Source organism: Fusarium sambucinum, chromosome I (assembly GCF_050947815.1).
Source record: "Fusarium sambucinum isolate potato_lamoka chromosome I, whole genome shotgun sequence".
NCBI classification, from domain to species: Eukaryota; Fungi; Ascomycota; class Sordariomycetes; order Hypocreales; family Nectriaceae; genus Fusarium; species Fusarium sambucinum.
The window spans coordinates 5,750,235-5,763,467 of record NC_139294.1 but is presented as its reverse complement, the minus strand read 5'-3'; the positions used below and the strand labels follow the sequence as shown (position 1 = coordinate 5,763,467).

The 13,233-nt window shown below is 49.6% G+C and overlaps 3 protein-coding genes across 3 annotated transcripts; 2 read left to right on the top strand and 1 right to left on the bottom strand.

Annotated features, from left to right (window-relative positions):
- Window positions 1-51: 51 nt before the first annotated feature.
- FSST1_004552 (histidine phosphatase family protein) lies at window positions 52-816 on the top strand (the record flags this gene model as incomplete). The annotated part of the gene is made up of 1 exon (XM_083230738.1): window positions 52-816. One exon carries the CDS (start codon window positions 52-54, stop codon window positions 814-816), a length of 765 nt encoding a protein of 254 aa, XP_083087982.1.
- Window positions 817-1,084: 268 nt separating this feature from the next.
- Window positions 1,085-3,115, bottom strand: FSST1_004551 (uncharacterized protein; the record flags this gene model as incomplete). The annotated part of the gene is made up of 1 exon (XM_083230737.1): window positions 1,085-3,115. One exon carries the CDS (start codon window positions 3,113-3,115, stop codon window positions 1,085-1,087), a length of 2,031 nt encoding a protein of 676 aa, XP_083087981.1.
- Window positions 3,116-7,580: 4,465 nt separating this feature from the next.
- On the top strand, window positions 7,581-12,902 carry FSST1_004550 (kinesin; the record flags this gene model as incomplete). The annotated part of the gene is made up of 4 exons (XM_083230735.1): window positions 7,581-7,743; window positions 7,797-8,120; window positions 8,171-12,288; window positions 12,339-12,902. The coding sequence occupies 4 exons, from the start codon at window positions 7,581-7,583 to the stop codon at window positions 12,900-12,902; spliced, it is 5,169 nt and encodes a 1,722-aa protein (XP_083087980.1).
- Between the last annotated feature and the right edge of the window lie 331 nt (window positions 12,903-13,233).

Sequence of the window (13,233 nt, the reverse complement as noted above, 5' to 3'; positions counted from 1 at the left end):
AACAACCATGACCAGCTTGCTTCTGGCGTGGCCTTCCTGAACGATGCAACGATGCGTCTCTTCCTCATTCGGCATGGAGAGACAGTCGACAACGTCGCAAACCTCTATGCTGGCTCGCGCGACTCTGCCTTGACTGCTCATGGCGTTATGCAAGCTCAAAAGCTAGCATCACACCTTGCTGGGCACGTCACCATTGATCGCATCTTCTCTTCAAACCTCGGCCGTGCGGTCTATACCGCTCAGGCTATCCTCGATTCGCAGAAATGCGCAAAGGATCTGAAATTGGTCCAGGTGCCGGAGCTGAGGGAGAAGGACTTTGGTACGGGCGAGGGCACCAAGTTTGGGTCGGCGACAAAGCATGAGGGTTCTGAGACGCCGCAGGCGATGAGAATGAGGATTGATGTCTTTCTGGACGAGCATTTGCCTCGACTACACGAAGACTCGACCGTCTGCATCGTCGCTCACGGCATCATCCTCGGGACCCTTTACAAAGCCCTCCGCGACAGGATTTCTTCCACGTCGGTTGAACCCGATGCCGCACCAGAAGGCCGGGCAGAATCTGCTTCTGTCCGACCCACCTGGAGCAACACCGGATATGTGGAGGCATGTATCACGGTCGACGAATCTGACACAGATCAAAATGTGCAGATGCGCGTCGTGAAAATCAACAGCGTCGAACACCTCAAAGGTCTGAAAAAGACCCGAGGCGGAATTGGCAGCGCCAAGTTCGACGCCAAACAAAAGACGATGGACTCGTTCTTCAAGCCTGTCTCGCGAAAGCGCAAACTTGAAGATGAGAACATCGTCTCACGATAAATGGTACGTTACAAATTTTCTCAAATCACTACAACACATCCCCAAGCTTTATGATGAAGAAGCATTATACACAGACCTGTACCGAAATACACAATGTGGAAAAACTTTTGTCCAACCGCTGTCTGACAGCTTGTTCACAAATCATCTTTTGTCGCCATTACTTTTTGGTAACACTAGCTAACATTGAACTCAATAGGTTTCTTGCTACTGCTACAATAATATGTTGGCCTTCTAGAATCATTAAATATAATACATCCTATTCTAAACATTAAACATCTGTGCTTGTCTCGTCCACTCCAGTGAATACTTTGTACATGCGTCTGCTTACGGCCGGCCCAACTGTGCGGTCCGAATAGGCACCGTCTTTGTTAGCCAATTTCCTTACACCTTCTAATCGCATTGGCCCAGTCGTCTCAAAACCCCGAACTAATTCGCTGACGGTGTCGAACTCCTTAGCCACCCCATGTGCAATTGGTGCTGTGACCCTCACGATCTCCTGCAGCATACGAACATAAGTGTCTTTTGTATCCTCGCCTGTTTTGACCTGCCCGCTTTCCATGCAGAATCCTGCTCCAAGTGTTGCTTGGTCTCGTTGCTTTCGATAAGGAATTGTCGAGATGTGCTGGGTAAAAGTGAGGATCTGCTCAGCAGTCTCCATTGGTGTTATGGTGTGGTGGATCAGAACCTCGTGCATGACCTGCAATTGCAAAAGCGCATCCTCAATCTTCTCTTCAGGTATGTATTCTTGAGCAGGTTTGTTTCGGCGGTTTGAAGAAGCTGTGGCTTCCTGGGCGCGTACATTAGAAGCAAATTGTCGATTGCGAAGATTTCGGTTCTTGCGTATCCAAGGTCCGAGTCCTTCAATAAGGTAAAGAATACGATGCTCTGCGAAATGCTTCCGCACCTGCTCAACATTAGAAGACACGTTGTCGTCTATTGCAAGCTTTACAAAATCATCGGTATGCATGACAACAAGTGCGTGCTTCTCGTCTTCAAGGCGAAGGGGTATTGGCTCCCAGAGGCCAATGTCATCATTATACCGACTGCGGACCTTTCTACGCCACTTGATGACATTCTCGACCGGGCTGTCCCAAGTTGTGTACTGCACATCAAAGGGTTCCAGCATTGTCTGGAGCGCAGTTGTGACCGCAGAGTTTAGACTTGAAGGGATGTCGACCATCATTTCTGGCGTCGAAATCTTCTTGTCTGTTCGCAACTTGTTGACCTCGGCCAGTGCTGCATTGCGTTGCTTCTCTCGGATCTTGGCTTCCTTTACTTCCTGTTTCTCACGTCGTTTTGTTTCCTTCTCAATTTCTTTAGCTGCTGCCTTTGCTTCCTTTTCTCTTGCCCGATCGACTGCTGATGGTTTGTTCGAGGTTGTCGGTTTCGCTCGGGACTTGGATGACAAGACCTCGCTTTGTGAGCGCTGGAGCTGCGATCGACGTCGCATTTTTGTTACATCGAATGCCGCAATGTCCGGCAGTTCGTCTTCGGAGCCATTCTCGTCGTTCGAATCATCGTCAATCTTAATGACGGCTCGTTTCTTTCCTGGCGGTGACGAATCGAAGGAGAAGGCCTCGGGGGCCGAGCTAGATATGGGATCCCACGTCGCATTCTTTTTGGGCAGCTGTTTAGTTGCTGGTGCAGGTGGAGAAGTTATGATGATATCGGGTTCTTTTGATGTTGTCGGTGCTGGCTGGGGAGAGCTGGCGAAAGGATCGGACGACTCGATGGGTCTTGCAACTGTCTTCGATATTGCCTTTGATACTGGCTTTGGTGGCGAGCGCCGTGCTACCACGGGTGAACTTGCAAATGGGTCTGAGTCTTCGGCCTCAATTATCTGCTTTGTAGGGTTTGCGGATACGGCAGCGGAAGGTCTCATCTGACCAGGCGAGATCAAACCAGGAGAACTGGTAAGCTGAATAGGATCTTCAACCACTTGAAGTCGGCCGTTTGGGTTCGGGCGCACTGGTGGTAAGATCGACTGGGATTCAGATGTCGGAGATATTCGCTTAAGAGGTGGTTGTGCTGGAGGAGGCGACAAACGCCGCCTCTTGTTTGGATTTTCACCGACCAAAATGGGTTCATCAAGATCTATCGTTGTGTCGAAGTCATCGGACAGGAAGAGTTGACTAGACAAGGGCACGCGCGCCACCGCATCCGACTTTGTCGCATTGATACTCTGTTGCTGTCCATTCTCTTGAGTGGCATTATCGAGTTGGGGTAGTTGGGCAGACGGCGGTGGAATGCAATGGCTCGGCGGACTCGATGATATAAGATCAATCACGTCGTTCGCCATTGTATTACATTTGCGACACTTGCGCCGGCAAAGATTGAATGGTGGTCGAAGTCTTCGTAATTGATGGCGGGGCAGTTTAACAAGGTCCTCTTGCGCGATGTGACGCGACGACCTTTGTTCGCATGAACACGAAAAACGCCGAGTCACGTGGGAGGTACCGGGTAAGTTGAATCATCAGGAATGATACATTCCAGCTGGTTTTGTTTTATCTCCCTTCAAACTCTGTATCTGTATTACTGACGATAAGCCTCTTGCTAAAATGTTCTAATTAAATAACGTGATACAAATAAGTTCGTTCAATGTTCTTATGGTGAAGGCACAACATGAAAGGTCCTGGGCAATCACGAATCGGTCATCATGGTCCAGACTCCGGTGCGTCATTGAGCAAGCGAAACTAAGACGCCATACATGAACGCATGGCTAACGCTAATGCGAGATAATTTGGGCTGAGAATTTCGTCCGAGGCAAGAAACCGTGCTCTTGTTTGTGACTATAGAGCTTGCAAACATGCATATCACTTGTACTGTATCACCATGGGGTTCTGCAATCCATGCCATGAAGACCATGCATATAAGCATGTCATATTCGAGGTAGTGATAAACATTCAAGGTCAGTCACTAGACTAGCATTGTTTCAAAGCCGAGCAAGTGGATCAAAACATATGTATGCTCGGTATATCAGCTATTAGTATGACAAGGGCCGCTGTCAAAATAGTCCAGCTGGCTCTAATACTATCGCTTATACATACCTCACATTTGTTCGCAACTATTTTGAGTGAAGGAAGGAATCGCCCTAACAACGTTCTATCTTAGGAGAATCGCCAACTAAGGTCAAATTCGGATACTATACCGATGCTTCTGCCAAGACTACGCGGTCCTTGGGATGCAAAGATAAACATCATGAAAGTCAAGTTTCCTAACAACACACGCAATACTAATATAATGGAACGTCGATCTACCATGTATACTGACCATAAAAGCCGCACAATGTCACATCGTCTCTTCGAATAGTCTACACTGGGTAAGGCTCTAGCTGAAGATATGGATAGGAATGCCCTCATTCCGCGCCTTGCAGTAGGCCTAATGGTATACTAGGGTAATAATGGAGACCTCGCTTACATGTCACGGTCAACAGTAACATCGTGTTCAAAGTTTGAAATTTAACGAGGTCTGTTGACTAACTGATATCAGCAAGGTTTTTGTGCCGCCGGACTATTTACAAGACAAATCGAGTAAAAACCCCCTTCGGATGATTATACCCAGTCATCACCAGAGTAGTCTTGGTGTTCAATAGATCAATGGGGCAAGTTAGGTTTCACATCGTAATGTCCGTTCCTGAATACAAACATGCAAACCCTTGTCGAGGTCGCCGTCACATCATTGAGCTTGAACAATACCAGAGACTGACCTTGACCGCCAGGATAAGTCAAGGGATCACCAACCTCGCTGATTTGAAAGTGGATATGCAAGACCCTGGCCTTGTCCGAAGGAGGAAAAAACTTGACCGCGACATTCATTGAAGAGGTGAAAATATTTCAGTAACTTTGTAGTAGTTATACCTGGATATCCGCGGACTTGTTGAACTGTCATAATACCAGTATAGTTCTTTGAGTCTCAGAATGTCCATATTCCGTTTACCCCTGACCTAGTCATCGGCAATGACTGATAACGGTTAACGGAGCTCTCAATGTGACTGACGAATGGGATTGGTTCAACATCGACTGCTGGTTCATGTTATTTGGTGATGAACATTGCATATGTACCGGCATTGGCTTTCCTACGGGGGGAAGATGTCTTAGACAGGCGCCCATGTGCTCATGTTCATGTTGATGTCTTGATTGGTACGGATAAGGTTTCCTTGGCAGTAGAATCAGCTTGTTAAGGTGATAATCACGAGGAAGAGTTTTGCTGCGTATGATATACCGTAATAGGGGCAAAGCGAAAAGGAAAAAGAATGACAGCTCATTGGCAACCAACTATCTATATCACAGACGTAAACGATAAAAAGCACAAAGTCTCAAGGTGCCATTGGAATTACGACTGGGGTCTGAAACAAACCGTGGCCAAGCCGCCGAGGTGAGTTTAGCCCCCGCGATTTGCCTGCTGAGAGTCAAATGACAGACCAAACACGGACGGAAGACAGGCAGAAACCATGCCGGTCACGTAGGAGTTTCCACCTTTTACCTCTGATGTCGCGAGATGGTGCCATCCCGCGGGTCTCGATGGAGGGAGGAGTCAAGGATGGTTAGATGACTTGCAACCAGAGTGGCAACTGAAGCCACTGTGACAAGTTGGTCTCAGGTATCCGTACGTTGGGAGACGAGATCGTTAAGGTGATCCCTGGATCTTATTACCGCGACAGGAGATGGGACGAAAGTCATGGATTCGATGGGATATGGCCAATCGTAAGACTCGGAACGGGTATCGCATAGATAGTATAGTGCATTGTTAGCCACCAGACGGACAATATAATGGGCACGGGGCGGTTGCTGGTGCAATCCGTGTTACACTGTCTGCATAACGATACGTGTTGACTTTCAAGATAAAAGTGATGAGGCACCTACCTACCTATCCAGGTGCTATGAACGTATGGTGGTATTTAGTCTAACAGAATAGAGTATTTAATATGGTGGGCCGCTTTAACCGCCAGGTTGGTTGATATGGGATGAGCCAACAAGTTGACAACGCATCAAAAGTTGAGGGGTTCGAAGTCAGTTTACTTTGAAGAGATTTCCGACAGCACAACGGGCTGGTTAATGAGAATAATTTCCTCCACTGGTGGAATGGTCTAGTGGTCTTCCATTCAACGGTAACGTAACTGCCATGAAACCGGTCCTGTTTGTACCGTTCTTACATTGGTTTGATAGTAGACTCCATGGCAACGTGATGGCTCGCGGCCGCTAGTAACGACATGTACGCGTCGGTTGGAATCAGCCCAGCCCCTGGTTTATAGTTAAAAGATATAAAATGGAAAGATCGGCTCGGGATATGAAAGGGGAGAGGCACTTGAGTTGAAAGCTCGGAAGCTAGGTAACTACTAATATTAGAGAGGTAGATATTTAGGTGGCTGGTTGCTACAAAAAAAAACAATTCAACGAGAGAAAAAAAAGGGTCTGATGAAGCGGTACAGAGACTGGGATAAAACCCAACCTGGTGGATGGATCGCCTCGCCTGCCCGACGTCCGGGACTAGGGACCTCACTGTAGAGTTAGCGTACCTTGACTTGTACAGAATTGGCATGTAATGGGATTCATGAATCAGGATATAGACAATCGTATTTTAATAAGATGAGATGCTTGACTCTTGCGGCTTAACTGACTTGACGAAAGATAATCACCAAATATCATTCAGATTATTATAGGTAATAGTTAAGGGTCCAAGCAAGATACTACAAAGTATATTAGGCCGACAAACCAGGCCTGAGGGTCCCTGCCCACTACTGGTTGCGCGGGCCAGGTACGAGCACCGGGGATGACCCATTTAAAAGATGCAGTCGGACCAGTAGGCGCCATCTCCGTCACGATCTAACTGATCCTGTTCCTAGCGTTCAATCCAAAATTCAGGGGTCAAGCAATCAGGTCCATTAGACGCGAGGTACCTGACAACGTTGGCCCAGCACTAATGTACCCTCTAGTCCTTAGGGGCGGACTTGACAGCCTTTAGATGCCCCTAAACTGAGTTGGACTGTGTTGGACTGAGTTGAATGGAAGCATGGAATAGGTACTGAACCCTCCTGCCTCTTGCCCCTGGGTGACAGTGCCAGTCTACTAATCTACGGGCCAGTACTGCTGCTGTAGTGGTGGGCTGCCGTCCAGTCCCTTTTTATTTTTTCCTCTGTGCTTTTTTTTCTGTGACTCCTGAAAAGTGATTAACAAACTCCTCGTCCAACATCGCGACATTCTGTCCTTTCCCTCTCAATCATTGCATTACGGTCAAACTTCTCCCACCGCTTCGTTAGTTTCTTTCTGCGCTGTTTCCTTCCATCGACCGTCACTTTTATCTTAGCTTTCTCGACAAAAAGCCCAGACCCCTCCGCTAGCGACCCATCCTCGTTCCGCTCCACCGCTGCGCTGGAACGTAGAATTATCAATAACTAAGCACTCGACAACTGCCCGATCGCCCCTCGTCGGTCGCTTGTTTAATTACGCTCCCCCTACACCCCTGGTCGGGATAAACACTCGACAACCGCCTCGTCTTCGCTCATTGAAACTTCCAAGAGTCCAGCTATCGCACGTGAGACCCTCTGGAACACTCGCGATCCCCTCATCAACGACGACTTTCCGTACCGCTGCGATCATCTATGACGTTCTGAACGCCGACACCTTCTCCCTCAGCGGAAGACAAGACCTTAAAGAAAGCCCTCTGCGGCCTTCTAAGCTGTTAAGCGACGTTCGTTTTTGCCGCCGTTGCCGACTTGCGATACCTGAGACACCGCGCATTTCCTCCGCACCTCACAAACAGCCATCATGGCAAGCTCGCCCCCGGCCTCGCCGGGAGGAATCCAAAGGCCTATGAGTGCCATCGCCGCCAGAGCCCAACCTAGAAGTAGCAGTAGATTGAGCATGTCAAGTAAGGCGGGAGGAGGAAGCAGAGCCTCAGATGATGACAGCCGAACCGCTGTCAAAGTCGGTATGTCAGCCATTGTCTCCAACATTTCGAGATGCTAACCTTGGTTCTTCCAGTCGTTCGAGTGCGGCCACCGTTGAAGCCAGAGGACCCTGGCTACGACCTTATTCCCCAGCGATTCCAGAAGCCCATGGTTCATACGACTTCTGATACCAGCCTTGCCATCGATTCACCTCAGGGTCGCAAACTATTCGTTTTCGACCGGGTTTTCAACACCGACGTGACGCAAGAGGGTATTTGGGATTATGTTTCCGACTGTATCAACTCGTTCATACAAGGATACAACGTATCGCTGATGGCATATGGTCAGTCAGGCGCTGGTAAATCATACACTATGGGCACATCCGGACCTGGCGAACAATATGATGAAGAGTTGATGGGTAAGTTGGACAAGATACCAACCACGTGTGCTTGCTAACAAGCGCTCTAGGTGTTATTCCCAGAGCCGCAACTGCGCTTTTCGAGAAGCTTGAGACCCCAAAATCTTCTGCCAAAGCGAATCGCAGTTCCCTTTCGCATCTCCGAAGCCCTCGAGGACTCAGTCAGCAGAATACGCTTGGCGACCGAGAGTGGTCGCTGAAAGCAACATATGTTGAGATTTACAACGAACAGTTGCGCGATCTTCTCGTACCCGATACAACTCCAATGCAAGAGCGCGTGAATGTCGCCATTCGCGAGGACACTAAAGGCAACATTATCCTGACTGGTCTTCGACAAGTCGAAATTAACTCAGCAGACGACCTCATGAATGCTCTCAACTTTGGATCCTCTATTCGGCAAACCGACGCCACTGCCATCAATGCCAAATCATCGCGATCCCATGCCGTCTTCTCGCTCAACCTCATCCAGCGCAAGAACAAAACTGGCTCGGGACAGACCTCCGACAAGCGGCACTCCATGCCAGCTGAGGGACTTTCTAGCCAAGACGTTTCTATCACAACCGATAGTAAACTTCATTTTGTTGATTTGGCTGGAAGTGAAAGGCTCAAGAACACAGGTGCTCAGGGTGATCGTGCCAAAGAGGGTATCTCCATCAACGCTGGACTTGCCGCTCTTGGTAAAGTCATTAGCCAACTTTCAGCTAAGAACGCTGGTTCTCACGTTTCGTATCGCGATTCCCGACTGACACGATTGTTGCAAGATTCGCTTGGCGGTAATGCCATTACCTACATGATTGCTTGTGTCACACCCGCCGAATTCCATCTAAGCGAAACGTTAAACACAGTCCAATATGCCCAACGCGCTCGAGCGATCCAGTCCAAGCCGCGCATTCAGCAGACGGAAGAGGGCGATAGCAAGGCTATTATCGACCGTCTCAAAGCTGAGGTTGCTTTTCTGCGCGAGCAGATCCGCAGTGCCGAACATGGCGGAAGCCCCCGACGTAACGCGCCACTAACTAACGAGCGGTCTGATCGCCAGAACGAGCGTGAGGCAGAACTGCAGAACCAGCTTCTAGATACCCAAGAAAGCTATACTGCTCTCAGCCAGCGTCACGCACGACTTATTGCCGAGCTTGCTCGTGCTCGCGAGAACGAATCAGGCGCAAACCAACAGGACGAATTTGCAGGCGATACCGCAGATGACCGCATCAACCGATCGAACTCTTTTGCGCAAGCCGTTGAACAGGTTGTGATGGAATATGAAAAGACGATACAGTCTCTCGAACAGTCTCTTTCTAGCACTCGCGGCACATTGTCAAATGTCGAGACTAACCTTCTCGAGAAGGAGACAAAATGTGCTTATGTCGAAACCATCAACAATCAGCTTCAGACCCGTCTGCAGAAGCTTGTCGACCGCGAAAACAATACCGAGAGCTACCTCCACGATCTCGAGGCCAAGCTGGATGGCCATACTAGTGGCGAAGAGAAGAACGCAACTATCGTCATGGAACTTCGTAAGGAGATTTCCCGTGTTCGAGAGAATGAGTCGTCGTGCGAGGACTACATTTCAACTCTAGAGGAGCGTCTGGCCGAGGCGGATCAAGATGCTGAGCTGATGCAGCGCGAGATCGATCGTCTCGAGCAGGTGGTGGAGCGGCAAAGAAGTTTGGGCAAGCTCGACTCCCTCCTTTATGAGCTTGACCAAATTCAAGATGGCAAAGAACCTGGAGCTGAGAACGGAACCGAAAACCGTGCCGACTCGGCCAATGGTATTACGTCTCGTCGTGCCACGGCTGAGCATTCTCGAAACCTGTCACATGTCAGTCGCCATAGCCAAATGGAAGATCCCATTCCCGAAGGTGATGAGGAACAAGACCACTCTCGTACTAGGATTGGCACTGTCAAGGAGGTGGATGAGGATTCTCTACGACTTGAGAAGCCCTCAGAACAGGAGCCTCCTCCCAGCCCGGCTCAGTCCAAGTTTGTTGCTGATAAACTTGAGAATATGACTCAGGAGCTTTTCGACTTGCGTGTAGAGCACGAGTCGACTATCAACGATTACGACTCCCTTCAGTCCAAATACGAGTCAGCCATGCGCAGACTTGCCGAGATGCAGGACGTTGTTGACGAAGCCCGTCACGCACAAGCACAGCGCCAATCTGTAATCTCTGTTGCCACACCTACACGCAGCACTCGTCCCGAGTCCTTCTTGTCCGACACGAGAACAAACGATCTGAAGACTGGACGATCCTCATTTACACGATCACTTTCCTCTGAGCTATCATCTGCGATGGACTCACCTGCTACTGCTGCGTCATCAAACGGCGACATTCTTTCTGATGACGAAACCGCTACCACTAAGCCTGCAGCGGCCTCAACAGAGAATTTGCCCAACGACGAGAGCGTCGAGCTTGCTGCCGAACTTGAACGACTCAAGTTCATGGCACAGGAGCGTGAAGCTGCCGAACAAGAACTGGCTGAAAGATATGCTCAACTTGAGTCCAAGCATAACGAGACCCTTGATATCGTTGAGGAGCTCAAGACTGACCTATCTCGCGCTCGTGTCATGGAAGCCACCTCGCCTCGTTCCAGCACTCCTGTCATTCGACGCAAGTCAAGCCAAAACCTGCTTGTTGTCGATCGTGCACAGCGATCATTTTCATCACTGCGCAACATCGCTGCTGAGAACTTTGGTACTCACCCTGAGGCTATGCAGAGCTTTGAGATTAACCTGAACGCCGCTATACATGAACTCCATGTGAGGAGCGAACGAATCCAGGAGCTTGAAGCAGACGTCGCCGCCGCCAAGAAGGAGATGGAAACTAAGATGACCATTATCTCGGGTTTGACAAGAGAACGTTCCAGTCTGAAGGCCAGCCCCGTGGAGATGACCATGGTTGCCACACTTCGAGATCAGCTCGAGCAGAATGAGAGGCAACTCACCGAAACCAGAAACGCACACATGTCTCGTGAGCACGCCCTCACAACTGAGCTTGAGGCTTTGCGTCAAGCCCTTGGCACTAAGTCTGGTACTCAACAACTCGACAACTTTGATCCCAAGTACGAGCAGCGCGTCGCTGAGCTCCAAACCGAAGTTGCTATGTGGGAGAAGAAGCATAAGGAAGCCCTCGATTCTATGGAAAACACGGAGTTCCAGATGCGAGGCACAATCGGACAGCTTGAGGCCCAGGTGGCATCGAACCATGTCCAACTTTCATCATCCCAATCTCAGTCAAACGGTGATAACGATGAGTCGACAACAGAGTCTGAGCAGCGACAACAAAATCTCATCGGCTTTTTGCGCCACGAGATTGATGAATACAAAGCTATCATCAACAGCAACGCTGCCAAGGTTGCCGAACTGGAGCAGGCTCATTCTGCGGCTCGTGCTGAGTTGGATGAACTCCAAAAGGCACACGAAGCAGTCAAGCAGGACAACGCTGGTCAACTACAACTTCTCGCCAATCTTCAGAAGCAGATCGCCGCCTATGATGAGACTTCACAGAGTAACCAGTCGAGTCTCGATGAGCTGAAGATTCAGCACTCGAAGGCACTGGCTGATCTGAAGACCACCGAGCAGAAGGGCTATGAAGAGCAGGTTGAGGTTTTGTTGTCCGAGCACGCCGACAGTGCCCTTAGGCTTGAGACGGAACTTGCTGAGGCAAGGGATGAACTCCACAGCGTGTCTACCCACGTTGCTAATGCTCTGGGTCTTGATGCCAATGTTGATAAGCTGGCAGAGCGTATCGATGAGCTCGCCGCCAGCAAGAAGGCTCTTGATGCAGAGCAAGCTAAGCGAAGCGAAATCGAGTCATCAGTCGCTGAGCTTACAACTATCAATGAGCAGATCATGAAAGACTTTGAAGATGCCAAGACGGTTCTAGCTGACATGCTCGACGGAGGTGCCGCTTCTGGCCCATTGGTTGAGCAGATCAGGGTTGCCAAGAAGAGAATGACAGATCTTGACGATCGAAGCAAGAAGAACAGCCGATTGGTCGAAGAGCTGGAAGAACAGCTCCAGAACAACTTTGATGAAGTCCAGATCACTAACAATCGTCTGAGTACTCTCCAGACAGAACGCAACAATAGATTGGACGAGGCCAACGCAGCCACTGCACGCCTGACAGCTGAATTGGATACTCTGAAGCATGATTATACAGCTCTTCAGGTGAGTTTAGGCTGCATTAATATCTTACGGATTTTACTGACTCTGAACAGAACAAGATGGACGAATTGGCAGCTGGCATTCAGCGGTCAAACTCCAACTCAACCATCCGCAAGAGTGCATCTCACGTTTCTCTGCCATCACCCCCACCGGCAATCCCACTTCCTCCCCTGCCAAACGGTGCTCAATCTCCCGTCAACGGCGCTCCCGGCTCTCCAACCGCTGGACGCCCAATGAGCAAAGATAACATCAACATCTCTCAAATCACCGAGGATCAAGAGGCCCGCATCCGAACCATCGAGAAGCACCTCAGTGCAGAGCGCCAACTTACTCAAACCCTTGAGGAGGCACTCACCGATTTGGAGAGGCAGACTAAACAAGTCAAGGCCGATTGTGATGCCTGGAAGAAGCGTGCTGGTGAGCTAGAGGCAGAGGTCAAGGAGCTCAAGGATCGCCCACCTCCTGAGCCAGTCCAAGACAATCGTTGGAGTCTCCAAGCCGTTGAGGAGGAGCGTAAGAAGCGACAAGCGGCCGAAGCTGCTCGACGCCAACTAGAGGAGCGCATGAATGCCATCAACAAGGGCAAGAAGAAGAAGGGAAGCCTGAACTGCTTCTAAGGTGGCTACCGTGATGAGTCGATTTTGCGATACGCATTGGAGCCAGTTGTGGGATGCGTTCAGAACGGGGGGTTGATTGGGAGGGGAGTTTTTTTTGCAACGCCTTTATGTGTCACCACGTTTCTGCTTTGATGTTGTTCACCATATTCCCCCTCGAGTTTATTGTCGGTCTGGCGACTTCCGTCGGGCATCCCAACCAAGTTTTCAGCACTGGCCAGGAGTTTGGGAGGATTTATTTTCACTTGTTCTTTTTCTTGCCTTGACGAGAAACCTTGACTTATACGAGCGGCTCGATGCAAAAATGTCTGCTATTTGGGTTCTGCCTTTGTAC